Source organism: Colletotrichum acutatum, assembly GCF_030867785.1.
Source record: "Colletotrichum acutatum strain CBS 112980 chromosome Unknown BDZ83scaffold_94, whole genome shotgun sequence".
In the NCBI taxonomy this organism is placed as follows: Eukaryota; Fungi; Ascomycota; class Sordariomycetes; order Glomerellales; family Glomerellaceae; genus Colletotrichum; species Colletotrichum acutatum.
Genome location: NW_026849088.1, coordinates 1 through 27,674, shown reverse-complemented (window position 1 = coordinate 27,674; position 27,674 = coordinate 1). Strand labels below are relative to the sequence as shown.

The following is a 27,674-nucleotide window of genomic DNA, read 5'->3' as shown; positions in this document are numbered from 1 at the left end:
GTTCGTCCCATCTATTAAACTTCCGCTGTAGTGGGGTAGCATTACGGATTGCTCCGTGGCGTGCTAGCTCCAAGGAGCGCTACCGTCCGCAGCGTTTCAATTAGAGAGAAGAGATCTGACTCGAAAGCGTACCGTAGCACTGTAGACAGGACTGTTCGGGGTTATCGGGCCTCCAGATCTAGGGGAAGGAGATGTTGAAATAGGCTGAAGAGTCTGCATACAAAATGTATATAACCGCCGGAGTATAGACGTCCGTAATGAGATTGAGAGACTTTTGATTGACTTCTCAGCTATCTTTCGTCTTCTCGTTTGCAAGTGCTTGCACTACTTTCATTCTTTTCTTCAAGGTCGCTTTGCAGACCGTTCCGTTCTTTCCTCGAGATTTCCTCGACTACCTTCATTTAACCACCGAAAACCTAGACGTACCAACAAGATGTGGCAAGGATCACACTTGGCTTTCATTCTCGCCGCAGCGGGTTTCTTCGCCCCGGGTGCCCAGGCCGTCGACACCCTCGTTGATGTCGGATACGCCAAGTTCCAGGGTGCCGTGACCGATGCGGAGCTCGGTGTGACAACTTGGAAGGGAATCCAATTTGCTGCCCCTCCGGTGGGCGACCTCCGCTTCGCCGCGCCGGCCGACCCGGTCCAGTCCGGACTTGTCAATGCCACGGCACACGGCCCCATCTGCCCTCCGCAGCAGCCCACTGATTGGACTGTTTCCAGCACCAACCCGCGCTTCACCGTCGATGAGGACTGCCTCTACCTCAGTGTTACGGCCCCCTCAGATGCGCAGACCGACTCTAGACTGCCCGTTGTTTTTTTCCTCCAGGGTGGTGGGTTCGGATCCAACTCGAACGCAAACTGGGATGCCAGCGAGATTGCTTGGGATGGAAACGTCATTGTTGTTCAGATCAACTACAGAGTTGGCATGTACGGCTTCCTCCAGGGCGAGGAGGTCCGCTCCAGCGGCGGTCTCAACGCCGGAGTCAAGGATATGGTGAAGGCTCTTGAGTGGGTTCAGACCAATATTGGACACTTTGGCGGAAACCCAGAGCAGGTTGTTCTTGACGGTGTCAGTGCCGGCGGTTCAGCTGTCGGTCTTCTCATGACTGCTGATCTCGGCAGCAAGCAGCTCTTTGCCGGAGGTATCGCGGAGTCTGGCGGCTGGGTTACGATGCGTACCATGGAGCAGGGACAGGGCCAGTACGATTGCCTCGTCAAGGAAAAGAACTGCACTGATGCGACTGACTCTCTTAATTGCCTTCGTGCCTTGAACCAGTCTGAAGTCCGCTCTTCAAGCTGCTGGTTCAACCCAGGTATCGATGGCGAGCTCTTCACCGACAGCATGGTCAACCTCTTCAAGCAGGGCAAATACAACAAGGTCCCCACAATCTGGGGTTCTTGCGCTCAGGAGGGAACCATGTACTCTGCTCCTCAGTCTACCAACTCTACCGAGGAAGCCAACACTTGGCTCCTTGGACAAGATCCCTCCCTGTCCAACGCCTCCCTCGCCATCCTTGACGATCTGTACATCAACACTCCTCGTACCGTCTACCCTGATTCCGGAGTCAAGTGGAGACAAACCGCCGACGCGATCGGTGACATTGGCAACCACTGTATTATCCGCAACATCCAGAACTACCTTGCTCGCGACGAAGCCATCACCTACAACTACAAGTTCGCCGTCCAGGACCCCAAGAACGAGGCCGAAGGCTTCGGTGCGTACCACACTGTGAACACCTACGCGTTCTGGGGCAACAACAGAACCGATGGTCAAGCGCCCGAGTCCTATTTCACCATCAACAAGCCCATCATCTCGCAGTTCCGCAAGTACTGGGTCTCGTTCATCCGCAACCTTGACCCCAACACCGACCGCGAGAAGGGTGCTGCCGAGTGGAGACCATTCACTGGTCCTGAGGGCCGTGAGCGTCTGTTTGTGCAGACGAACAACACTCACATGGAGAGGATGAGCACAGCTCAAGCCTTGCGTTGCGATGTTGTTAGGCCTGCGTCGGAGAACTTGGGCAAGCCGGTTGACACCGGCGTTGTCACTGAGCTGGATGCTACCCTGGCGGCTAGCATCAACAGCACCACTGAGGATACCAAGTTCAGGAAGAGACACGTTAGACAGTTCTCTCGGTACTACTAAGCGTATTATCTTGCCACATTTTCATAGAGAATACCATCTTGACACTTGAAGAATACCTGACAATCGCCATCTACCACTTTCCGCTACCAGCATGATGATCACTTTCGAGTTTCTAATCGCAGAGAGCAACAAGAAGAGGAGAGAAACAAGTCGCAGTAAGAAGTGAAGCTGCGTGGCAAATCTGCCTATTCCAATTATTCTATCGCTCTCCTCTGTGTTTCATTCGTTACATCATGCCAATTTACTAGGCTCGTAGAGTCCAAACACCATGTGCAACATTGACTGGCTCACAGTACATAGCCAATAGCTGCATCAGCTTCGACTTCACTGTCAGGTAACCCGTGGGATTGTTCGGCTCAATCATGTCTATTTGTTGGCGTCGACGCGTAAGTCAGTTCATACGTACACACATGTAAGTACAGCCCTAGAGCCAGGACTGTCGTCATTTCTCAGACTGCACGACCATCCCACTCCATTGAGGGGTTCAACATCTCCCTGCAGCAGTTGTCAGCGAACACTCAAAAAGCTGGTCCATATTTCGTCAACACTTACAAGAGCTGATCTGGTTGTCATAGTCTCCCGAATAGCCCTGGTCATCCGCCACGGCGAGGTTGTAGTTGTAACTGAGCGAAACACCACGGTCATCACCTTTGTTGTTGCAGTTGCTATTTGAATGTCAGTTGAGAAACAGTGAGAATGAGTCTACGAGGATACTCACATGAATTTGTAGAACTGGCACAGTCCGCCGGTGTTTGAACTCAAAGAAGTAGTCTGGTTCTCGTACTTGTCAAGGAAAGCCTGGGTCTTGTTGAAGCTGGAATAGTTGACTAAATGGGATTCTACGTCAGCAACTAGGCCTCTGATTGAGTGATGCCGCCGCCATATGTTTAGACGCACCGCATCGTCCTGGAGGAGCACCCCACGAGAGGCATTCGCCAAGGAATCCGGCCTCGGAGCATTGGAGGAGGAAAATGTTCTCGGGAATCACCGGCGGGCGGTTGGGGTCGGGGTTCCCATCTCCGGGAACCGCTTGTCGCTTCTCGTTGGTCGCTACGAGGTTAATGAGGTTTGACTTTTGGAAAGCAGCGAATGCCTCGGGGTGCTTCTCCTGAACGCTCTGGGCAACAGTGATGATGTTGGTGTTCTCTTGGATCTCGGGAAGAGCAGCAGCTTGCTGGAATGCCCAAGAAGCCAGCACGACCGACGTGAGAGATATGAGCTGCATGACGCCTGTGTATACAACGAACGCTGGGGATGTATTTATGTACTCGGGAAATCGCGACTGAAGCAACTCAAGGCTAAAGGTGGCGCAAAAGTGATCAAGAGTGAATGCGGAGGAGGAGACCGTCTGTTTAAACAAGTTCGGGGGCTTTTCATTTCATTGACTATTATTTTCCAAAAGCCCGTCTGCCAAGTATCACCCCGCTCAAAAGAAACCACGCCGGTTAAGGTTCACGACTTGTTTACGAGGGTCGCCCATGTGCGAGTCATTATCGGAAGCAAAAAAGTGTCCAGTGTCCACTCGATCCAGGGCGAGAGAAACGTTGATGAAATCAGTTCAGACCGTCACTTGGCCCGGCCCCATCTCCTGGAGTTGCATCAATAAACCCAATTGTTCCGTTTTGCCAGAGTTGCCTCGCTGTTCCCGTGATGTTTTTCAGGGAGTCGCGATCAACCAAGTCGCTGAATTAACATCGAGAAGCATGGGAATCGTGACCTTGGCGCTATATCCGGTTCATCCGAAAAGTTATGCCCTGCAGGCTCACAGAACTCAATTTCACTAGCCACAATGGCTCCGATGTTTGCCTCCCTGAAGCGGTAGCGAGTCAATATAATAAACTCTTTGAAAGCGCAACGCCAAGATGTTGATTGGGTCCGCATACACGGATAACCAAGGGAACTTTGACGGCGAAAAGGCTCGAAGAAGCACCCGAGATGAGTTCGAATGCTTGATGCCTCCTGTTCCCCAGTGCGAAGGAGAATATCTCCCCCGCTTCGGTGATAGAGAAATAACTCAAAAGCAGTGTCCGTATGCGACGCCCAAATGTTGAAAGACGTGGCAGGATTGGGCCTGTTGCAATTGTCCGTCTGAGCCGCCAGGTGCCTGCAACCCAAAACCAACCGATTTAAGGGGCCGGTGGCTTAGCAGATGTCAGGGGAATAAGTTCATCACTTCTTCTGTCGTTAGACACTAAGAATATTTGAGAAGACATTCCTTGTATGCTTGCAGCTATGCAGTTACTTTGCTCAATTGTCTCTACCACCGCCTAAGGGGGAACGTCATATGCTTTCGGCCATCGTGTCTCTCATTAATGAATTTAGATCTTGAGGAGTTTCTTAGCAGCAGTGAAAATACTCACATGAGTTTTCTTTTGCCGACTCAAATTTGACTGTGCTCTAATGTTGGCTTTAGAAGAACGATGATAATGCAAGTTCTGAAGCTGAATACACCTGACCACTTCGACTTGGGATACCCTTCCAGCTGCTTAACGTTTTTATACATGTCGTGGATATGCGCAAACTCATTCAGATCCGCAGCGGACTTTTTCTTCATGTTCCCGATTAGAATTATAGTCAAGATGGCATACAGAAGTATCAAATCTGCACGGTAATTACATCATAAAAGAACATACCAATGGTAGTTGTACTCTACTTAGAGTGCTTTTGTTGTTTGTCTTTCACAGCTGCCTGACTCTTTCATGAAGGTCATCAGCATAAACGCTAACATTGCACGCTTTAACTCGACAAACGACGCCTACGCAAGAAGTCTTTATATTCACTCAGTTTGAACCACCGCCATAACGAGGCAGTCCAATACAGCTCAGTTCATACAGCCAGTCAGCGTCTGTAACACTCCTACATGCATAGTGGCTGGATGATGTTATTCCAAACTTCGACGTGGAGGCGAATCCATTGAGGAAGTCTTGAACTTGTAATCTTTTTCGCCTCAAGCTAAGCTTATCTTGCCATAAGATACAGGCAATGTATCATTCAGAACATAATAAGCACCTCCGGGGAGTGTCACTGGCTAGACTGCTGTTCTGAAGCGCTATGTATGTTTGGTTTCGGAAACTCAGATCGCGGCCTGCATCAAGCACCTTTGCCGGAATTGAACATGTTGCAAAAGTTTCAAAGATCATATCATGATGCGCTGGGCAGGCAAATATGGCTCAACTAAATTCGCGACTAATGGCACCAAATTGGCAACCACACCACCCAATGGCACCAGTATGGAAATCAGACAGAAGAAAACATGGTGGTGATTGGCTGCGGGGTGTTCCATTCTGTGTTCTAGAAACCAACACCTGCATGTTTCAGCGGTAGACGGGTTTCTTCTTGTTTCCCGCGAGACCAAACGAAGCCCGTTTCGGGTAGACGTTGAGCGGCTTTGCAGTGCCGGCATTAGAAGAAAAGAGGCAATGCCATTATTTTAGAAAATGAGAATTGCAGATAACCGTTCTTGCAGCTCAGCGGCCTCCGATGCCGCCTCTCATATGGAGTTTTCCTCGGCCGTTTAGCTATAGACGCATCCTGTTTTTGCTTTTTTGTCCCGCATCATACGGCAGGAAATGCCGGGAAGATCATGAGCGGGCGTCAAATTGAGTGATGCGAGGTGATGATCGCGTCAGGCCAAAAATCCGGGTGGAGGGTTTCTCAGGAGACGAATTTCGTGATCAGCGACTCAAGGATATCTATCGAAATTATCACACGCACATCTTAAGTTCTCAAAGGAGACCTAGTTACCCAACTTCAAGCGCACGCAACACATGCCTATCTTTCAAGATTAAAGACACATCAGTGCACTAGACAAACTGCTTAACGAATAAAGATAGACATGACCGGATACTAGTCTATGCCCCGGCACCGAGGATCGACAGTCCTCCGCACGGAAGCTCATCCGCGTGCTCCGGAACCCACTCCGGGATCCTTCTCAATTCTCCGTAATGCGATTCCAAGTCAGGTCTGGTCGCAGATGTAGCTCGATCCCCACTGAGAGTTTCCCCCTTGCAGCTATCCTGTGGCAGAGCACCGATGTCCCCAAACTTGAAATAAGCAACAAAGCCCGGTCACCTCGTGGTCCCGAATGCCCCATACGTGCTCTCAAGCTGCCCTCTCAAGCCTCCAACAACAATAGGACCCGAGATCATTCCAACTCAAAGCTTCCAAGACTTGTGCTTCTCCCGAGCTCGCCCAACTCTTAAGCTCCCAGATCGGCGCTGAGATCGTCCGAGGATGCGGTCCATGCGCCGAGACAGCAGCGACAGAACCTTGCGGGACTGTGCGGCTGCGTGTCCCTTGAAACCAAACACCGCCCATCAGCTGTCACGCCAGCGGGTGTGAGCACAGCGCCCCAAGCTCTTGAGCTCATCTTTTGGTGTCTCGATAGGCGTTTCGCGGGCATAGCCAAGATACGTCCGTCCAGTATGCCTGGTCTGCGACACCATGTGTTGGGCCGCTTGTCGGCTTCCCTTTTCTTTGAGCTTCCCCGTCGCTAGTTCGTTTAGTCCTTGGAATATCTCCAGAATTTAATCCAACTAGAACAAATCGCATTGTCAGCAGGAAGCTTGTCTCTACAGCGATGAGTGCATCCTCATCTACCATGGCTACCGCCAACGATTCCTTTTCCAACCAGTCCTCTTGGGGGCCCCTCGAGACACTGCAGGCATTCCCAAGCCCGTTAGAGAAGCCAGTACCATACTTCATCACAGCATTCTTGCTCTTCGTCTTCTACTTCTCCATACAACAAGCAGAGCAAACGCCCCACACAGATCTGCCCATTGTTAATCCCAAGCACAAGTGGGATTTCACAGGGCTGAAAGTCAAGTATGACTTCATCACAAAGGTCCGGAATATCGTGTTGGAGAGGGCGAAAACGAACCCCGATGAGCCCTACCAGGTATTGACGGACATGGGAGATATGACGATCCTTCCTGCCGTGCCCTTTGCCAACGAGATCCGTAACCACGAGGACCTCAGCTTTGACCGTGTTCTTGACAAGGTAAGTACTCGCTCGCATCAGACAAGCTTCAATGGTCCATACTGATTGTGGTGCAGAATTTCCATGCCCAAATGCCGGGTTTCGAGCCTTTGAAGGAGAACAACGCGCAAAAGGCTGTCCTCAAATATGTAATCCGAACAAGACTGACCCAGTTCCTCTGTAAGCCCGAAAAATGCTATGCTGTTGTGTTGGACTCAAGCTAATTCCTTGCAGCAAAGCTGACATCTCCCGTTTCCGACGAGGCAACGCTGTCACTGACCAATGTTCTAGGAGAGGACAAGGGTAAGATCTCCAGTATAGCGTCACTGGGACGACCTGCTAACAGAACACAGAATGGTCGACCGTGGTCATCAAGGAGAACATGCTCAGAGTCGTAGCCCGTGTGTCCACCCGCGTCTTCGGCGGCGAGGAACTCTGCCGCAACCAGGACTGGATCAAGATTACCTCCGAATATGCCCGAACCAGCTTTCTCGCCTCAGAGTTCCTCCGAATGTTCCCCAAGTCTCTGCGTAACCTCGCCCACCAAGTCCTTCCCATCTGTCGTCAGCTCCAGGCGCAGGTCAAAGAGGCCAGAGAAATCATCAACCCCATCGTGGAGGAGCGCCGCAAGGAGAAGAAGGCAGCTTTGGATCGCGGCGAAGAGGAGCCTGAGTGGAACGACTGTCTCGACTGGTGCGAAGAAGCATCCGACGACGCCAAGTCGGACCCTGCGATGATGCAGCTTGGACTTTCGTTCGCCGCTCTCCACACCACGTCCGATCTTATCACGCAGGTTATGCTCGACCTTGCCAAGTACCCCGACTACTTCGAGCCGCTTCGCAAGGAGATTAGCGACGTGATCCGCACCGACGGCTGGGCTCGCATGGGTCTCTACAAGATGCGCCTCCTGGACTCCTTCTGCAAAGAGACTCAACGCCTTCACCCCATCGGCATCGGTAAGTTCGTGGTTGACCTCTTTGGTAGCTATCACTAATACGGACATTGCCTAGTTGCCATGCACCGCGAAGCCACCAAGCCCGTGACCCTCTCCAACGGACTGGAGCTCCCGGAGGGCAGCCGCATCGCTGTCAGCTGTCAAAGAATGACCGATGGTTCCGTCTACTTGGACCCCAGTCGCTTTGACGGATACCGTTACCTGCGCATGCGTGAGTCCCTTGGCGCCGGAAACGATGGAGCCGCGCACTTTGTCAGCACCTCGCCCGAGCACCTTGGCTTCGGCCACGGGCAGCACGCTTGCCCTGGACGTTTCTTTGCCGCCAACGAGGTCAAGATCATTCTCTGCCACCTCCTTCTTAAGTACGACTGGAGACTGGCGGCGGAACAGCAGCCTAACACGATCAACTTTGGATTCACCATGGAGGTTGACCCCAAGGCTAAGCTCGAGATCCGGCGGAGGACCGGTGACTTGGGCCTCAAGGCATGAGGGGGTTCCGTGCGCGGCGGTTGGGGACACACGCATCCGCGGGCATACTTGCATGTGTGATTTATTTCTGGTTAGGCATGCATTTGCTGGGTTTCACTGGGCTCCTGTAATCAAGGTCGGACGATGGTCATAGCAATGAGCCAAACAGATTGGATTAGCTAGGCGTTGAATGCATTCTTTGGAATCAGACTATCAGCATTTGCATCCATTTCCTCACGAAGGACTTGACAACCTTAATTACTCCATATATGGCATTTCGTACCCGATTGTTTAGGAACAAGTTTCAACATCAGGCAACCGCCCTGGAAAGATAATCAAATCAAATCGCAGCGTGGTATCGTCTGATTTCTCTTGGAAACATCATCTCACCTCCGGCCTGCTTCTTGGATTCACGCAAGGATTCATCCTGTCTACGGCCCGCAAGCAAGTATTTCGCCACGTTGCGCCAACAGACTCACTGTTTCGTCATGTTCCGTCTGGTGGACCTCTCGAATATTCCGAACATCGACACAGTTTACCCGCTTTTGAGCCCCCGCCTGAAGCTATGAATGAGAATCCGTCAGTGCATCAACTCTCTGCACACGTTGGATGATCGTGTCGCCTCGGCAGACGATGAGCGTCCAACCTTTGACGCAAAACGTGGGAAACGGCAGTCTTTCTCGTCAATCGCCATCTTTCTCTGGTTCTAGATCGTCTGAGTCTCGTACCCTTTCCATGAATCTAGGTTCTGAGTAGTATGGCCGAGGCAATCTCGGCCCTGAAAATTGATATAGCGCCTTGGGGGCCAACTTTCAACGGCGCTCGAGATATTCCTTCCATTCGTTTCTAAATAAACTTTCACCCGTTAAGAACTAGCTACAAACTCCTCGGTCCGTAGCATGACTTGCCTTGCCTGTCTGCAGCCATCACTCGGCGAGTTCATATAGGATCTATGAACCATCAACGCTTGCACGATAACCTTATCTCATCCTTTAACCGTCTGATGCAGAGCTGCTTGGCAATGACCCTCCCTCCCTGCTTGGAGGAGGGTTCTCTTAAGCCTTCGCCAGCCTAAGTTAGGAAAACGGGGGCAGGGTTGAGCAATGACTTATCAAAGTGATAATCCGGGAGGATCACGTCTGAGAGTAAGGAACTCGTTCAATGGAAGGTCAAGAAGCCAGACCCGGTGATTCGCAGCAATATTGATTGTACTGTGACTGCAAGGAACAATCCATTAACCTAGTTCAGAAGGCCTTTGAGCGATTCCATCTGTTTCAATTCTTCCAGAAGGTCCGTGAAGTCTTTGACTCCGTGCTTTTCGCTCATCTCCTTGAAATACGGCAGTTGCCGCTTGAGCCACGCCTCCTCGTGGCCAGCGTCGGGAATAGCCATCCCGCCCTCCCTGATCGCCAACATCGGCGTAAACACGACCATCAAAAGCCGTTTTGCTTCATCAAATTCGGCCTCTTGACCCGGCTCTTTGACAGCACCATTCCAAGCGTCTTCGATCTTAGCTGACAGTGCGTCAAAGTCATCTTTCGTGCGAGAAGCCGAGGTTCGAACTAACGCAACGATGCGATTCGAGTTGCTGGTGTGCGACTTTCCAGCCATGAAGTAGGTTCCGTCATCGGACTTTGGCTCTTGTTTGATGAAGTTGACATGGACGAAAAAGGCCGGTGTACTGAAGGTGCTGCAGTGAAGATTGGTGATCGACAGGGCAATGGATTCCCGCTGTTTCTTGGTGAGAGGATAGGTATGGTAAATCTGGTAGAAAGGCATGATGTAGACACGATGATCAAAGACTGAGGTGTATTCACGGTGTAGTGCTTAGAAGTCCGGAAGAAAGCTGAGCATGGGTTCAAAGAAGGGTATCTGACTCTCAATGTCAACATTATTTGGCGATGCATCGAATAAGGGATTGGCACGTTTTTATCTCTTGTCAACACCTGGCTATCATTATTTACCCTAAGATTAAGCTAGATCAGTAATCTGATCACATCCCATGAGGGGTCTTGAACGTCGAAGGGCGTATATCGACGTCACAACTATGTACTTTGCGGGGTCAAACGACCCAGGTCGCTCTACAGCAACACGCAGATCCCGCCGGCCCGATCCCGACGCAGGCCGGTTGGTGGAAGACTAGCACGAGACCGACATTCAAGGGTACAGCCGGCGACCTGTAGCTACTGGGCGAAGAATACCCTCTTTTTCAAGATCACTAACCAGATTGGCGAGATGATAATCGCATCCCCTTGCCATTCTCAGAGCCATTGTTACTGGAAGATATTCCGTATGCAACGATTTGGTGCTGTTGTAAGGGACCTCTCCGATAGGAACCACTACTTCCGGCGCACCGGCCATGACCGGGACGGAAGAGTCGTCAAAGCCCAGCGGCGGTGTAGTTCGGGCCTGGATGTATACATCGCGATAGGATGGCTGGCCCACAGACCAGGGGTAGATGTAGAGTCCCTCAGAGCATGACTCGGGGTCATGTCGTCCATAACCCTCAGTCTCGTACCAAGATCTGAAGAGGGAAATGTTGTGAAGACCTTGTGCGTAGACTTCTTCTGTCGAATGGACCTGGCCCCATTGCCATCTGGCGAGGGGTCCTGGGTTGATGTATGGCTGACGCCCTTCAAACTTGGCTGCGTAGTCCTCGAAGAATGGCTTGCCGAGTTCTTGCCACTGATCATGGGAGACGTAGACGCCGTAGGTGAGGTAAAGCATCTCGTTGACATCTGCAGGTGCTTCTCCATGAGTTTCGCTCCAGAGCTTCGTGTAGTTTGCCGGAGTTGAGTTGGCTTGCAAAAAGCTTTCCAGCTTTCCTACGAAGCTCGTGATGACATTGGTGGCTTCCTCGCTGACGTTTCCCCCAGACCAAGCGCCTCCCCTAGCCGTTGATCGGTAGAGAGCCGCGGGGTAGGAAGTGTAGTTGGAAGCAAAATCAGGGTACCAAGCCTGCGTGACCTTGGCCCAGAGGCTGCCACTGCGAGCGAACATTCCGGCGGTATCTGAGACAGGACTCAAAGGGATGACATGCTCGAGGGAAATAGCGCCCGTGGATGGTCGGTTTCCGAAGAGGCCTTGGGATCCTGCCGGGCCACGCATGGAACCACCAGTGTCGCTGCCGACAGCAAGATCAAGCCAGTCGTACGCACTTACTCCGGCCCCCGGCCCGGTGGACGAGCCGCTTGGGTCCTGATATCCGTCACCTCTGGGGTTGAAAGGTGCGTGGAGATCAACCCAGTCGGCGGTGGGACGATCACCGTTGGCAAACTGGACAGTTCCCATTTTGCCGACGAGAACGGCGCCAAGGTCGATGAGTCGTTGTACCGCCGGCGCAGTGTTGTTCTGTCGTCCGTATAGGTAGAAGTAAGCCCGATTTCCTCCACTTGTGCCTACCCCCTTGACGTGGAAAATGTCCTTGACTCCGAAGCGGAGGCCGGCGAGGGGTTGGTCCTTAGTCTCAGTGTAATACAGCCGTGAGGGAACCGCGATGCTCTTTGCCATGACATTCTCAGTAACGGCAGGGAGGGTAGTAAAAGCACCCTCTTTATCGCTGATTACACCTTGTACAAACGCGAGGTGATCGTCGTCGTACAGCCGGTAGGCTTTGTAGATATTTCCGGTGTGAGCCGAGACGAAGTAGGGTCCCCGAGGAAGGCTTAAGACAGTAACACCAGTTGCGATGCTGCTTGTAAGGCCACGTATCTTCTTGGATGATAGAACCAAGGAGGTGCCCTGTCGTGATAGTTGAGAATCGAGAGAGGTAGTACCGTTGAACCCAGCAGTGGCATTAGATGGGCTTGGGCGGAAATAGATCGCATGTAGAAACGCAGATTGAAAGACGTCATCCGTGCTATTGTACGTGGTTATGATGTTCAGAAGCTCATCTCCCGAGGGGATGCTACTCCGAGTCTCGATGACGGTGAGCGGGAACAGGTCTTGGCCGGGAATCTGAGCAGCGGCGAGCGAGAAACTCGAGCCGTTCGTAGTGTAAAGTTGGCCTACAGCAATCCCGCCGGCATAGTAAGAGATGCCATTGAAACTCAACACTTGACCCTGGTTGACGAAGTTGGCGCTGGCGAGGTGGAAAGAAGCCAGGATAAGAGCCAAGGACCGCATTCTATGGAACACAGCTGCGAGCCGGTAACTGTTGCTGGTTGACTTCGGTGCAGTGACTCAGGCACTGGCTCTTCTGCTGGCAACATCGCGGCCTCAATAGTGCCGTCTTATATGTGATCAGCATCAAACAAACTCTTTCAAAGAATTCACTCACTTGATTTCTGTGTGTCACCAACATTCTGACTATCAAGAACATCAAGATGATAACCCGACATCGATAAGACGCCGGCCGTGTTCAATGTTCCTTATCAAAACTTGGAGAATTCACCTTTGGAGAATAGCGTCTTTTAGTGCCGAAAGCGGCCCCAACCTCTCCACATAGTCGGGTCCGAATCCCTGGCTGTGGACGGAGGTAGTGGTCTTTATTTCCACGCAGAGTGACAGTCTGGCTGTCGGTCAAGGATGACGCGGTGCCGACTGTCAGCAAACCTCATTGGCGCAGCTCCGCTGCTGTCATCCGTGTTGTGCAATTGGTCGTACGAGCATCGGGGTAAACCCCAACCTCCAAGATCCTTTTCGCTGCATACGATGTCCAGGAGGAATTCTTGAGATAAGAGGGAAGCGAGACCGATATTCGGATCAAAGGATTGGACTGAGGCTTTGATACACTAAGCTAGTGACTTGAGGTCCGGCAGATTAGACATGCATGCTCTTGGGACGATTGAGAATTTGGGCTAGCCCGTAAATGCGGGTTGCTCTTTGAGCCATGACTGGCTTGAGGACGATGTGATAGCGGATGATCGTAAAGATTGGCAATGTTCTTTACACTCATAACAAATTTAGACAGTCTTCCTCCAGAGTATCCGTCGCCCCAGTTTCACTTCTTAGACCCGTCTGAACAATTGCAACTTGCGCGACCTCATAAGTATCGTAGCATCCACCAAGCCTTCCCTAAGTCCTAGTAGCAAGATCAGAAGCAGACCTTGTAATCTTGTAGATCTGATGGTCGCAATTCTCGTCATGTATGTGCTCTTCAATAGGATGACATTCCGCAATGTTGTGCTTGTGTTTCAAGCATGGGAGTAGCCGACCACCGTGGTTATTCTGGGGGCAATATTTTGCGTCGTTCTTCAATCGCCAGAGAACAGACTCGTGGAGAACAGCATCTTTGGGAATGTCTCGCGTGCTGCCTTTGTTGAGCGGGAAACGAACATTCTCCCAGCCACTATCCTCAAGCTCCCACCGAGTGATGAAAGGCAGCCATTCTATTGGAACGAGTTAGTATTATCGTCGTAAAGAGGCAGTAGATAAGACTTGGTCTTACCCATGAGCTTCCACAGAAGAACGCGGAAGAAGCTTGTACCACGGCCATACGCGAGTGAATCGTGGATGACACCCATCGTGGCCTTATCTTTCTTCTTCGCGAATCGCTTCTCAAAGACCTCGAGGTTCTCGCGCCATTTCAGTGCCGCAACTTCCTCTTTTTGACCAACAAGCTTCACCTCGCGGATCATCCAAGCAAGTGGGACGTCGCTCAGTTGAAGCCGGTCGCAGCCCAGAGCCTTGCTAGCTGCCTTTTCCTTCCGCGTCGTCCAGAAGTTCTTGACGCGCTCCCAAAAGGTCATCTCGATGCCATTGTCGAGCTTACTTTCGGCAGAAGCAGGCCATCCACCGCCAACGTCACCGTGGCAGCCAGGAAACCAGACCTCCTTGATGTCTTCATGGGTGTGGTCAGACTCCTTCATGTCTTGGGCTAGCAGAGCTGCCTTGAACTTGACGCGTCGCTCATCCACTGCGACAGCGTGGCGCACATGGTGAGCGGTGCCAACGACGGGCACGGGTACCGGTGCAGTCCGCTCCAAGACAGCGACGGAATTGACGCAGTCCCAGATGCCGAGGAAGAAGACCTTGATGTTGGACTCCTCCATCTTTCCGCAGTGCATCGCCTTCTCCTTGCGACAGAACGTGTCGCTAAAGGCAGCAATCTCATCTCTGGCGACTGCGTACTTGGCCCCGTGGGTTGCAGGGTCCTCATCCTCGCGGTGGCCCTCATGCAATGGCTCTTCGTCTTCTAGCTCAGGTGGTGGTGTCGGTACGTCCCCATTGGCGGGAGCTTTCTTGTTCTTCTTGTTCTTCTTGTCCTTCTTGGATTTCTTGGGGTGGGACACAATGAAGTCTTCGACTTCACCAGCCAAGTAGCGTTGATAGAGACGGTATGCGAAGGGAACCATCTCCTCGTTTCCCTTGCAAAGAAGTCCAACAGTATGGACCATGCGAGCAAGGAACTTGGCAGTGAAGGCGCCACGGCTGAATCCAAACATGTAGATTTTGTCACCCTTCATCACACTCTCATTAGCCGCCAAGCACCTCAGGTAGTTAAGGTGAGTGGACTTACAGAATCGTAGTAACGCATCAGGAAACGGTAGCCCGCCATGACATGTGCATCGAAAGTTGTTCCAATTCCTTGGTCGATAGTCTGCGAGATGGAAGATTTGAATTCACCAAATACACCCTTGTTAACAGACTCATCATTGATGTCGTATGTGCCGATACCAGCTAGACGGATACGTGTGTCAGCGGGAGCAACAGTCGAGAGTGTACGGAAGTCAGCTCACTCTGATAGTAATGGTACTGATCGGGATCGTTGCGATCGAGCTTGCTGAGAATCTTGACCACGTTTGTGTCGGAGTTGGAACCGGTGAAGGTGTTACCGGTGCCGTCGAAGCACAAAACTAGCTTCCTGGGGGTTCTTTTATTCTCTGACTCTTGACTGGCATTGCCATTGAGGGTAGAAAAGTCGGCCATAATGACGATGTAAAAACAAGCATGCAACTGAAGAGTAAGACGTTCAACTAATTTTCAATGGAATCGTGCTTTCATGTAGGTATGAAATTAATCTTACGCTGAAAAAGCCGTACTGGGCTGGTCTAGTAGCACTCATAACTGCCGAAGGCCTCGATATATGTCTTGATATATCAACGCCTGAGGATACGTGCAGTCATCTGTACCTACCTTCCGCAACTCTATGGTTACCATAACAGCCATCTGGGTACCAATCAGGTCTAGAGCGCGGCATTTCTCGCCAGGTACACTACTAGAAAGAATCTTGTCTCAAGGCGGCTGATGGGCGGCGATCGTGCTCATCTGGCTTTCGTAGGGAGGGCAGAGTACGTCACCACGTCTCACGACATGGGACACGGCATCTGCTCGTTCAGTTCGAAAAGACTTGGCCGTGGCTTCGAAGCGGCACTGAGACACTGGAACTAATACCGCTTCGGCAAATGGCACAGAACCTTCTCTGTAGTCCTGCTTCTCATACATGTACACAAACAATTTTTATTCGGCCTCAACTCATCTGCTTTTACTTTTGAGTAATGATGATCAGATAAACTCGGTATCAGCTTGATGAAGGGTAGCGATCCGCCGGTGACAGTATTCTTTAACTAAAAAGTAGAGGGGCTGTCACGATTCGTTCTGGTTCGCGAATTTCGCCGGCATTGGGCGGCAGGGGAATTGACCAGTCTGAGGTGGCATGTAGTAATTCACTCATGAGCCGATGGTGTCACGCAACGGGTGGACGGATAGCTAGCATCCGGGGTGAATTGTCTGTCCACTTTCGACCTGTCGTGTCCCCTGAGACTTCAGCGAGCCGCCCAATACGGAGATATTTCTCATGATGGCTGAGACTGATATGCGATGAGATGCCACCGGTGAACGCTATTTTGCGGTGAGAGCCAGATTTGTTCGTATCAATCCAGGACAGCTCAGACATGAAGCCAAGCCACCTGTGCCTTAATTTGCTCCCGCGGCTGGGCCAAGACTGATCTGCTGTGTCAGCGAACCTTGGCCAATGGCGTCGTAGCAAAAGAATCTGAATTCATCTGCGGTGAAAGCTCAAAAAGCTCTGCTTTGCGGGGAAAGCGTCAGGTAGCTCTGTGTCTCAGACCAATCGTAGAGACATGCCCTCAACTCACATGAAATGTCTTGCCTCGTATCGCTCTGTACAACATGCCAGCAACAGCGATCGGCATGTCATGTACCCTGTCGGCGATCTCCGTCTTCCAATGAATGAGGTTGGAATACTCATCCTGTCCGAAATCCTGCAGGCGGTGCGGCCCGTCCGGAGGACGTTTGGAGCCGTTTGCACCACCGTGCTACTTCGGGCATCAAATATCCGTCGGCCGATCTCTTTTCTTTTTTGTGCGGCTGGGAGATGCTCCCTTTCCCCTCATCTCCGGACTCCCCCCGGTCTGCTGACCGACATGACACAGCGCTAGATATGTCTCACGAGTGACAGCCCATGGTAAGAACCGAAGCTCCTCCTCAATTCTCAACCTCTACCATCTCAACCTCCTCCAAGTACAACGAGTATGTCTAACTCACGGCTTGCGACATATACCTCAATCATGAGTGGTCCCCTGACAACATTCTCCCCTCACTCCAGGGCGCCACAATCTGCATGTCTCCGGCTAGCATAGGAGAGAGGCACGACAGGCAATGCTGGCATTTTGACTCCAGATATGTCGGCGATGTGTCTCAGTCACTGTACCGCATTGGGAGAGTTTATTCAGTACGGTATCACATTCCACCTTGTTCCGAGGGTGAACGGAAATGCCTCGGTGCGCCGGGATACCCTTCATGCTCATGCAGATCCGCAGTGAACATCCGCTTGACTGGACGCCACTCAAGTCTCCATCATGAAGTGAGGGGATCTTGGAAATCTCGAGGTGAGGGGGTGTTTCGTATCTCTTGGCCAAGCGGTCAGCAAATATGAGTGTCATTTGATTGAGTGTTGAGATTGCTATATGAGTACCATAGCAGAGCCTCTTGGTGTGGGCCATGGATTCACGAACCTCACTTCTCATCTGCTTCGCCTAAACTCTCACCCCTATACTCCAAAGCAGCGGGTGGAACATGACTACCAACTTCACCCAGAAATTTCAGGCCGGGGAGTCTTATGGAGATGCGCGCCAAGACTCGGCCAACTTCTTCAATGACCCGGCGAAGATTGCAGCCGACATCCTGAAGGACTATGTCTCTGTACGCGGTCAAACCTCCCCGGCGGAGCTTGTCGGCCTCATCAAAGAGCTCCTCTCCAAAGGCGAGCCTCTTGATGACAAGAAAGGGTGGGAATGACTATCAATGAGTTTGATCTGACTCTTTTCTAACACGAAGCAGAACAACCGAGATCCTAATTGGAATTCTCACATCTCTGCCTGCCACCTCCAAGGCCAGGACAATGCTCACCAACAAGCTCATTGACACATTATGGGGAAATCTTCAGCATCCCCCACTAAGCTATGTTGGCGGTGACATCAAGTACGATGCTCTCAATGAAGAAGGCGTAGTTCTCGATAGCAATGGACAGCCTCAGACGAAAGAGCCTCAAGCTACAGACTCGATTGAGTTCACTGCTCCTGGCACCAACATCCGTCTCCGTGAACAAGTACCGCAGGCGCCGGACGGCTTACATCACTACCGCTCTCCCGATGGCAGCTTCAACAACATTCTCGAGCCCAACTTGGGCAAGGCTGGAACGCCCTACGCCAAGTCGGTCAGAACATCCAAGAGACTACATGGCGTCAAGCCTGACCCGGGTCTCCTGTTTGACTTGTTGATGGCCCGTGACGAAGGATCCTTCAAGGAGAACCCTGCTGGTATCTCTTCGATGCTGTTCTACCATGCCTCCATCATCATTCACGACATCTTCAGGACCAACCGCACCGACATGAACAAGAGCGACACATCATCTTACCTGGACCTGGCACCCCTGTACGGTTCATCCCTCAAGGACCAGCTTGAGATCAGAACTATGAAGGAAGGAAAGCTCAAGCCCGACACATTCCACGAGAAGCGCCTGCTCGGACAGCCCGCAGGCGTCAATGTCATGCTGGTCATGTACTCCCGTTTCCACAACTACGTCGCCGATATTTTGCTCAAGATCAACGAGAACGGACGCTTCACACTGCAAACCAAGCCCAACGCCACAGACATTGAGAAGGCCAAGGCTGTTGCCAAGCAAGACCATGACCTCTTCAACGTGGCGCGTCTCATTGTGGGCGGTCTTTACATCAACATCTCGTTGCACGACTACTTGAGAGCCATCACCAACACGCACCACTCGAAGAGCGACTGGACCCTCGACCCTCGCGTTGAAATTAACAAGCAATTTGACAGCGATGGCGTGCCCCGCGGCGTCGGCAACCAAGTCAGTGTCGAGTTCAACCTGCTGTATCGCTTCCACTCTTGCATCTCCAAGAAGGATGAGAAGTGGATCGACGGATTCTTTGGCAAGATATTCAAGGGCAAGCAGCCTGCGGACCTCCAAAATATCAGCATTGAGGAACTGGGCAAGGCTTTTGTTGATTACGAGCAGTCGATCCCCAAGGACCCAAGCGTCCGCACCTTTGACGACTTGAAGAGACAAGAGGACGGTACCTTCAAGGACGAGGATCTGGCTCGTATCCTCAAGGAGGCCATGAATGACCCGGCTGGATGCTTCGGTGCGCGCATGGTGCCTAAGGCTCTCAAGATTATCGAGGTTCTCGGCATCAATCAGGCGCGTAGGTGGCAAGTCGCGTCGCTGAACGAATTCCGAGAGTTCTTTGGCTTGAAGAAGTATGACAAGTTCACCGACATCAACTCCAACCCCGATATTGCCAGCCTCCTTGAGAAGCTTTATACCGATCCTGACATGGTCGAGCTTTACCCTGGTAAGATGACCCTGACTGAAGTCCACTCTAAGGGAATATCTAACGTAAGATAGGACTCATGATTGAGGACATCAAGCCGGTTCGCAACACTGGCAGCGGCATCTGCCCGACGTACTCGGTCGGCCGAGCCGTTCTCTCTGACGCCGTCACACTTGTCCGCTCAGACCGCTTCAACACCATCGACTATACCGTCAGCAACCTGACAGCGTGGGGCTTCAACGAGGTCCAGCAGGACTACAAGACCCTCGGTGGCTCGATGCTGTACAAGCTCATTCAGCGAGGTCTGCCCAACTGGTTCCCCTACAACTCCGTAGCTGTCATGCAGCCCATGTACACCAAGAAGATGAACGAGACAATTGCAAAGGAGATTGGCACCTTCCACTTGTACACCCTGGAGGACCCAACACCTCCACGCAAGGCCATCATCACCCAAACAAGCGGGGCCATCAAATACGTCTTGAGCAACCCCAAGCAATTCGTCTTGCCGTGGCTCAGACCTCTCCAGGCCATGTTCACGGATTCCAAGAGGGACATCAGCTGGTTCATGCTCGCGGGTGACGAGCAGAAGAACTACCAACACCGCATCAACATCAAGAAGGCGCTCAGCAAGATCCCGACCCTGCACAACGCGATCCACGAGTTCATCGATCGCGTGGGCGCAGAGCTCGTCAAGAAAGAGACATTCAAGATGAAGGAGGGCCTGCACCAGATGGATATCATCCGCGATGTTGCCATCCCTTTGAACGCTCAGCTCCTTGCTGACCTCTTCTACTTTGACCTGCGCACTGATGAGAACCCCGGTGGTACCCTCGGCCATGCTGAGCTCTACAATCACTTGCTCAACGTCCGCATCTGGGGAGTCAATGATAACGATCCAGCTCAGTCGTGGAACCGTCGCCGCCGCGCGATCGAGAGTGTCAACGTTATCATCGAGTCGACGGCTGGGCCCGTCAAAGAGGTCCATGCCGGTCGTGGTCTTGGCTTTGGTATCGCCAACGCCATCTCGAGCGCGGTCGGTCGCAGAGCCAACTTCAAGAAGGATTCGCTGCGTTCGTGTGGCTACAAGTTTGTCGAGGAACTCTTGGCGCAAGGAAACTCGGTCGATCAAGTGGTCGACAACATGTGGCTTACTGCATTCGGCGGCATCGGTGTTCCTGTCACAACGGTAAGCTTTGCCCACCTTAGCAATGGTGGAGGTATCGCGGACTAACCCTGGCTTCAGTTCTACGAAGTGTTATCGTTCTTCTTGCGCCCCGAGAACGCCTCCATCTGGGCCGAGGTACAGAACCTCGCACAGAACAAGGACGACGCAGGACTCCACGCCTATGTTCGCGAGGCACAGCGTCTCACCAGCGGGCAGCGCAACGTGTGTGTTGCGACGGCACCGGCCGAGATCGACGGCAAGCCAGTCCAGCCGGGCACTGCAGTCGTGATGCTTCTTGTGAGTCTATCCTCTCGGCCCATTATTTGGTCCTGTGCTGACAATGATCTTCTTTTTTTAGGGCGGCGCTGGACGAAACCCAGGCGAGATTGCCAACCCCGACAAGTTCGACGCGAACCGCAAGGCCGAGGAGGTTTCTGCCTTCAGCTACGGCCAGCACGAGTGCTTGGCCAAGGATATTGCCACGACGTTCGTCGTCGGACTCGTCAAGCTCGCCGCTGATCTCAAGCAGCTGCGGCCGGCACCGGGCCAGATGGGCATCGTCAAGACTATCCAGGTCGGCAGCGAAAAGGCCTACCTGAACGACAGTTGGTCTTACCTTGGCTTTGATGCCAGCAGTAAGTGCACTCCTCAACTCGCGCGTTCTTTCTTCCTTTCAGAAAAGCAATGCTGACAACCCAAACAGCCTGGAAGGTTCACTTTGACGGCCACGGAAAGGGCACCTACAAGGGCGATGCTGCTGCGCCGAACAACCAGATTGACTTGGGACAGTATTACTACCTTCTCAAGCAGCGCAAGGAGAACTTGCTCAGTAGCCTCGGTGGGCCGGCCACCATCCGTGCTCAATGAGCGAGGATTGCTCCATTGTCATTGAAGTTTGTGGGAGTCAGGTCAGGTTGACAAAGGCATCGCCATGGGTTTCTAATGTGATATTACTCGCGATGGAGACATGTAAAGGCATACTCCGAGCAAAAATAAAACAGAGTTTCCCACAGGCTTCACTTGGTGATTATGTAAATCCACCAATTGACTGGGTCCCCCACACTCCCGGAAGCCGAGCAGAAATGATGCTTTTCCCTAGCTGTTGGTGTCAGCCGGTGCGCATCAGAGTTTCGGGTAATCGCAGTTAGCGGACTTACCTTAACTCAAAACGCTGCACCTGGAGCTCGGTCTTTGGCGATTGTCAGCAATTGAGTTTAACAATCACACAGCTTGTTGATTGAACGGTTCGTCGCAAGAATGAGCCAAGGACCAGTTTTCGAGATGCGACTTTGAGGCTGAAAGGGGGCAAGAAATGCTAGCCGTCATCCGAATGAGGCAAGGAAAAGGCGAGAACCCCCAAGACGGGAGTTCAGGGGAAAGTAGCGTAGATCGTTCTTGGCCGCTTGGCCAACGCCCATTCTCCGTGAATCGTGGGGATTTCCTCCGGGAGACAACCATGTTTAGCTCCCCATCCCGAGTACCGAGAACTGTGCACAGTATTACTGCATACCCATACCATGCGGATAGAGGGATGCTACCGATGAGACTGGGTCGCGTACGGAGTAGGGATTCTCGTATTGTCCCTCGTTGACTGATTCTGTCGTTTCGGACGACTCCTGATGTGCTGCCAGTTCATCCTGTGTCATCATCGCCCATCCACTTTGGCAGTTTGTCAGCTCGAACCAATTTCGCTTGACACCGAACATGGAGTAGGGTCTTTGCGTGTTGTGTGTGTGGTGGTTCCAGTGGAGACAAAGGGGGCAACATTTCGCCGTACTGATGGGCACAGATGGCGCCTATTTCTGTTAGTTTCCGCGGCAAGTTGATTAAACTCGCGCGTCACTTTAATTGCCGTTGGGTTACTGTCGGCCTCTTACACGGCAACACGGCCCCCAACATGGCCAGCGCGTGCCTGTTTCCGAGGAGTATCATCCGTAGGGGAATGCAAAATTTTTGCATCATACAGCAGTAAATCTGCTGCGTCACGTTCTTTGATGGCAAGCCAAGAAAGTCAAAATAAGCGTATGGCATACAAAAACAGAAACTTAAACGCCGCTTCTATAGGGTAAACACGAGACAGCTTCAATTTGGACGACCATCGATTAGTAACCCGCACCGACTTTGACTGAATCATTCCAGAGACCCAGTGTCATCTCATAGTAATTGTTCTCCGTCTCGTAAGGTGCATACGGATACTGTATTGTGGAAGCAATTTGGGTCATTCCGTCGAACCCTTTTACAGGGATTCCCTGATCTCAAAACAAAAGGGCCCAGAGATGTTACACCAGGTGCCGGCAACGTCCTCCAGGACCATCAACCGTACATGCAGATCTCGCCACAAAGGGAAATACGCACTCGACTCCTGGCCCACGGGTTCAGTGATCTCTCAAAGAGGAGCGAGAGCGAGCCAACATGACCTACTGTAGTGTACTCTGTACTCCATACTCCGTATTCCTGTAACCCTGCGTCTGCCGCACCTATCCAGCCCGTCTATAGCATTAAACCCACTTAAAAGCTGTATCGTTGAAACATTTCTGGATCCAGAGGCGAGAGAACCCATTTCGAGATGATATGAACCGTTATGGTAATTGCCAGTTTGGATGATTCCACCAATAAGGCAGCGTGGGTACATCATCATTGAAGCTTGTATATAAAGAAAGTAGATCAGCTTCTCTCGGCGTTCGATCAGTCATTCGCAGCCCATCCATTTACAAACAGTCATTCTTTTCACTCCACCAACTACCAACATTCCCTTCTAACCCAACCTACTATCACCGCCAAGATGCCTTCCACCACCCAGATGCTCTCCGCCCTGGCCGTCACGGCCGTCGCCGGCGTCCAGGCCGCCATGGGCCCGGCCTTCAGCACCGGTCCCGTCGCCTCCGACTCCTTCATCCGCGAAGCCACCTCCACGCTCGTCCTCCCCGCCGCTCCCTCCAACAACAAGGGCAGCGCCTCCCTCTGGGTCGGCATGGGCACCTCCAACGGCGACCTGATCCAGTCCATCGCCGACAACTCCAACTACGACAACACCGGCACCGACAAGTGGTCCATCTTCGCCTACACCCTTCTCAGCACCGGTGCCAACTCCCAGATGCCTGTCCAGACTGAGGGCACTGACGCCTCTGAGGGTGACAAGATCACCATGCACTGTAAGATTTCTCCTTGGAAGTCATAGAACCTGTGGCGTGTTGCTGATAGAGAACCCGCAGACAAGTTCGATGATGCTTCCCAGAACTACACCCAGACCGTCTCCATCAACGACAAGGTCGTCGCCACTCTGTCCACCAAGGATGGTGAGGCCCAGGGCTGGGGCAGCGCCGTTGAGTGCGCCGCTGAGGACTGCGGCACCGTTGGTGCTCACTGTAAGTTCACGCCCCCTACCTATCGGCATCTATCATCGGAACAGTTTCCTAACAACTTCCCCCAACAGCCTGGATCAACACCAAGATCATCCTCGACAAGGCCGACGCCAACTACATCAACACCATGGGCAAGGGCAACGGCGTCACCGGCGACATGTCCACCAGCGACGGCGGCAAGACCTGGACCGTCACCACCATTGATATCCCCGAGTTCACCTTTGGACAGTAAATGTGCTTGGCCACTTCAAGAGCTGAGCTCGTTTGCCTCCGGAAGGGAAAAGTTTTTCGTGTACTTTATACCATGCCTTCTCACACCCATCGCTGTACATACCCTGCTAGCCAAGATACCAAGTTGCGATTGTAAAATAACAAAACCTTCAATGGCCAAGAATGCAACTTGCCCATCTCTGACGCTCTGCATCACTCACCTCGCATAAGCCACTTCAATGCGTGAGCATATGTTGTCACCCAGTCACGGCCCGTATGTGTACAGAGGGTCTGCAATGAGGGTTGTTTCTTTGAAGTCCTCAAATATGATTTCTGCTCTCAGTTTTCACTTCTAGTCTCCTGATTCGTCACCATCATTTATGCTTCGCTACTCCTGGAAACTCATCGTAAATATGCGATGCCCAAGTGTTTTTGCCAGTGCAGGTCGTAGGTCCAGCTCATTCTTCTACGTGAGTCTTGATCCTCCATTCGAACATGCTTCATTCCTTCGGCCTTCATAGTGTGTTCGAGTAGCAGAGCAATGAAAGATTTTGCGGCTCTTCCACGGGAGGAACGGATTCCCTATTTGAAGAAGCCTTTGAGGAACTCTCACTGACTCCCAACAAATATCGACGCTCTTGACCTTGGCATTGATGAGACCATCGAATTCGTCTTCGGAAACATCCGTCTGACATTGATGAACGTGAGACTTATCCCAGGGAGATCTCGTCAGTACGAGGATTGATGTAGATACAATCGACGTCTGGGAGAAGGAAAGCCGCTTCGGCTCTTCGACGCGAAGGTCCAACCGCGCGCTGCGCAAGAGGTGGTCACAGGAGGAATTGCGCTAGTTGGTCTTTCTGCAAGCGGAAAAACGTCAGCTTTTACTGTCACTTAAAGAGAGAGGGCCATTGGCGAGAAGTTGATATTCCTGGGTCATGCCGCCCTTCTTCGAACACCTCTGTTTGAACAAGAGGAAATGTCCTGGGGCTGAGGCCAGCCGGGCTTTGGAGACCAGTTGAAGTACGCTGTGGAGCGGATATTGATGATGATGCTTGGAGCAAAAGATGAATCCGCAGCAACACAGGTGAGGAGTTTCCCACCACATCGTGTGCATGCTGTCCTTGAATTAGGCTGGTGCATGCAATCCGGGGTTGAAGTCTTTGAACACATTTCGAGCTTCTTCGTTTCGGTGATTGAGATCGCCTGGCAGAGCCAGATTGTCGTCATGGAGCACATGGGCGAAGCAATGACGGCGCAAAGCATTCGTGGAAAGTGCGATAGTCTTCAGTCGTTTGAGCAAAATATCCTGATCTAGTTTTCCGTGAACTAGACCAAGCCGCGCGAGTGCGGGCATTGACGGTCGAGGGGACGGCAAGGGGCGGTCGGCAAGGGCGTTGAGCCATTCGACAAGGTCACGGGCCCTGGCTTTCTCTGGCGGTGAAAAGAAGCGATGTCGCTTTTCCTGGAGACCCTCGGACGGCGTCTTCATGATGGCCTCCAACCTTCTCTTGATAGCGTATCTGGGCATAAATATCTCGAGGGGAATCGCGCCTGGACCCCCTCGAGCCATCGTATAAATAGGGCCACGTCCCTCCGGGCCATAACCCCCTCAACGGTAGCAATGGTGCTCGATGACCTCGCGGCCAGTGACGGGCCCATAGGTAAGAGGAGAGCTGTCGGGCCAAAGCCCTGGCCGATGAGGCAGCCCCTTCTGCTATTTGAGCTCCGCCACGGTTGTTGAATGGTCAAAAGTGTTGTTGGACTTGGATGTTTGAACATTGTTTGAGCAAGACTCCAGGGCAGGGTAGTGTTCCCACCAGACTCTCCTCGGAACAATGTGAATTTGTGGTAAACGCCACTCTCATTATTCTCGGCTTTCTTGTCCCCGCCACCCGGTGACAACATAGAGGCCGTCGGAGTCTGAGGAAGAAATGGACCAGTTTTTGAACTCTTCTCCGTTGGGCAAAGACGTAATTCGAACTAGATTGTGAGTAGAGATTAGCGCTGATCCTGGCCTTCAAAGCAGGGGGGGGGGGACTTACCATATTTAGAACAGTGACTCTCCATGAAAGGAGTGGCAAAGATGAAGAAGCACCGCCGACACCCTCCAGTACCACCTCGGTCTTGGAGGCCTCAGATTGTTCAGTCTTTGACCTCTCAACGGCTGCAGGCTGTCTGTGAGGTGAGTACGGAAGAATCTGATTAAGCTGAAATAACCTCCCAGACAACCTACATTGCGGAAGATCTTGTAATTGGCTGAATTGGTAGTGAAATACCTACACTAAGCCAGTCAGATGTCATCTCGGGTGATAGAAGCAAGGTTGACATACTACTTCGTTCTGCAGTCCATCGCCATGCTGCTGCTCTTTGCTATGCAGGCCGTCAGCCAGTCGACGAGTCTTTACAACAGCTGGTAGCTACAAGTGACGCCCTGATAGCTGCGGATGGTGATGGTGACGACCAGATTCGATGGAATTTGTCGAGAATTTGCCACAGCGCCAGCGTTGAATGAGCTATTGTTGGCTGTCGGTGCCTCTGGTAGACAGGCAATAAATGCTTGGAGCCAGCTCCAAGTGCTGAAGCATGTATTCGAGCAAGCAACTCGGAGTTGTTGAGCTCCGCCGTCCGATATTAACACTTACGATGGAGTTAGCAGTTGCTCGGACGAGGATGGGAAGGTACGGACGATGAAGTATTTACAACTGCCTTGATATTCTCGAGGTGAACAAGTATTTGAACAATGAAAGTAAAGAAAAGAAACTCTTCCACAAAGAGTGTTGAGTGTGTATGAAGGGGAGTTGCTAATTTCTTCCGTCTGATGACAAGACTTGCGATGGCATTAGCAATTTCTCAGACGAAGAAAGGGACGAGGGGATAAACACATACAAATTTCTTGGAGCCGGACTCAAAGCGTTCAAGAAGACACCCCGGAATGAGTGGAAGAAGACAGAAGGCGGGACCGGAGGTACTCAAGCCTTCCGTCCAAAAAGAAATCTTGTGATGGCGTTAGCGACTGCTCGGATGAACGAGAAGAGCGCAGATGAAGACCTACTATCCTGCTTCGAGTTGAACTGGACGAAGGATTCGAACAAGGAATGGAAAGCGTAAAAGAACTCCGCCGATGGTGGCGGTAGGAGGCGGTCGGGGTAGTGAGAGGGGAACCGCTTTGAGCTCAAGGTCAAGGACCTGAGTCGGGGTGGAGAGAAAAGAAAAGAAAGGAAGGGTGGGTGAAGTCGGGGAGAAAGGGCTGCCTTTTATGTTGGGGAGGAGGGAGGGCCAGAAAATCTCAAAGGGTCGTTCAACCGCCCTCACGTGATGAACGGCCGTCTGAAAGACCCGACAGACGGAGCAGAACGGACGAAGTGAGGGAAGGAACGGCTGTGAAGGGCGATGGAATTTCGTCCAAGGAAGGGGGTGAGGTGATGCACAAGTGGAAGGAGGGCCTCATGATAGAGCAGGAAGGGGCGATGAAGTTTTTCACCAGAATATCTACCGAGGCAGTGATGGTACCTTACGAAAGAACAAAGTACACTAAGCACTATAAACCAGTGAATTCACTTGGTGAATAATGATGAGAAGCTATGAGGATGATGATCTTCTGTCAAGCTTCACCCCCGTTGGCATAAT

General features: G+C 52.0%; 8 protein-coding genes across 8 annotated transcripts; 4 read left to right on the top strand and 4 right to left on the bottom strand.

Annotated features, from left to right (window-relative positions):
* Positions 1 to 268: 268 nt before the first annotated feature.
* Positions 269 to 2,149, top strand: BDZ83DRAFT_705809 (carboxylesterase; the record flags this gene model as incomplete). The annotated part of the gene is made up of 1 exon (XM_060511515.1): positions 269 to 2,149. Exon 1 carries the CDS (start codon positions 434 to 436, stop codon positions 2,147 to 2,149), a length of 1,716 nt encoding a protein of 571 aa, XP_060361568.1. The 5' UTR covers positions 269 to 433.
* A 484-nt stretch (positions 2,150 to 2,633) lies between these two features.
* BDZ83DRAFT_755119 (uncharacterized protein) lies at positions 2,634 to 3,374 on the bottom strand (the record flags this gene model as incomplete). Its single annotated transcript, XM_060514570.1, has 4 exons — positions 2,634 to 2,644; positions 2,702 to 2,814; positions 2,868 to 2,976; positions 3,047 to 3,374. The coding sequence occupies 4 exons, from the start codon at positions 3,372 to 3,374 to the stop codon at positions 2,634 to 2,636; spliced, it is 561 nt and encodes a 186-aa protein (XP_060361567.1).
* A 3,375-nt stretch (positions 3,375 to 6,749) lies between these two features.
* On the top strand, positions 6,750 to 8,571 carry BDZ83DRAFT_654680 (cytochrome P450; the record flags this gene model as incomplete). Its single annotated transcript, XM_060510736.1, has 5 exons — positions 6,750 to 7,148; positions 7,205 to 7,307; positions 7,362 to 7,430; positions 7,481 to 8,083; positions 8,138 to 8,571. The coding sequence occupies 5 exons, from the start codon at positions 6,750 to 6,752 to the stop codon at positions 8,569 to 8,571; spliced, it is 1,608 nt and encodes a 535-aa protein (XP_060361566.1).
* A 1,218-nt stretch (positions 8,572 to 9,789) lies between these two features.
* BDZ83DRAFT_785666 (uncharacterized protein) lies at positions 9,790 to 10,329 on the bottom strand (the record flags this gene model as incomplete). The annotated part of the gene is made up of 1 exon (XM_060515636.1): positions 9,790 to 10,329. The coding sequence occupies one exon, from the start codon at positions 10,327 to 10,329 to the stop codon at positions 9,790 to 9,792; it is 540 nt and encodes a 179-aa protein (XP_060361565.1).
* A 220-nt stretch (positions 10,330 to 10,549) lies between these two features.
* On the bottom strand, positions 10,550 to 12,907 carry BDZ83DRAFT_705798 (amidase signature domain-containing protein). The gene has a single exon (XM_060511514.1). It carries the CDS (start codon positions 12,673 to 12,675, stop codon positions 10,708 to 10,710), a length of 1,968 nt encoding a protein of 655 aa, XP_060361564.1. The 5' UTR covers positions 12,676 to 12,907; the 3' UTR covers positions 10,550 to 10,707.
* A 357-nt stretch (positions 12,908 to 13,264) lies between these two features.
* Positions 13,265 to 15,580, bottom strand: BDZ83DRAFT_459023 (uncharacterized protein). The gene is made up of 4 exons (XM_060503220.1): positions 15,231 to 15,580; positions 15,011 to 15,171; positions 13,940 to 14,951; positions 13,265 to 13,880 (listed from the first exon to the last, which is right to left on the bottom strand). The coding sequence occupies exons 1-4, from the start codon at positions 15,418 to 15,420 to the stop codon at positions 13,567 to 13,569; spliced, it is 1,677 nt and encodes a 558-aa protein (XP_060361563.1). The 5' UTR covers positions 15,421 to 15,580; the 3' UTR covers positions 13,265 to 13,566.
* A 1,949-nt stretch (positions 15,581 to 17,529) lies between these two features.
* On the top strand, positions 17,530 to 21,339 carry BDZ83DRAFT_755114 (linoleate diol synthase; the record flags this gene model as incomplete). The annotated part of the gene is made up of 6 exons (XM_060514569.1): positions 17,530 to 17,741; positions 17,794 to 19,328; positions 19,382 to 20,493; positions 20,551 to 20,769; positions 20,831 to 21,107; positions 21,176 to 21,339. The coding sequence occupies 6 exons, from the start codon at positions 17,530 to 17,532 to the stop codon at positions 21,337 to 21,339; spliced, it is 3,519 nt and encodes a 1,172-aa protein (XP_060361562.1).
* A 1,915-nt stretch (positions 21,340 to 23,254) lies between these two features.
* Positions 23,255 to 24,066, top strand: BDZ83DRAFT_585121 (uncharacterized protein; the record flags this gene model as incomplete). The annotated part of the gene is made up of 3 exons (XM_060505824.1): positions 23,255 to 23,624; positions 23,685 to 23,837; positions 23,906 to 24,066. The coding sequence occupies 3 exons, from the start codon at positions 23,255 to 23,257 to the stop codon at positions 24,064 to 24,066; spliced, it is 684 nt and encodes a 227-aa protein (XP_060361561.1).
* Positions 24,067 to 27,674: the final 3,608 nt, after the last annotated feature.

Coding starts and splice junctions, on each gene's coding strand:
- BDZ83DRAFT_459023 (XM_060503220.1), bottom strand. CDS start 15,420: ATGGCCGACTTTTCTACCCTCAATGGCAATGCCAGTCAAGAGTCAGAG. Junction 15,172..15,230: donor TCAGTACCATTACTATCAGA/GTGAGCTGACTT, acceptor GTATCCGTCTAG/CTGGTATCGGCACATACGAC. Junction 13,881..13,939: donor TCTTCTGTGGAAGCTCATGG/GTAAGACCAAGT, acceptor TCGTTCCAATAG/AATGGCTGCCTTTCATCACT.
- BDZ83DRAFT_705798 (XM_060511514.1), bottom strand. CDS start 12,675: ATGCGGTCCTTGGCTCTTATCCTGGCTTCTTTCCACCTCGCCAGCGCC.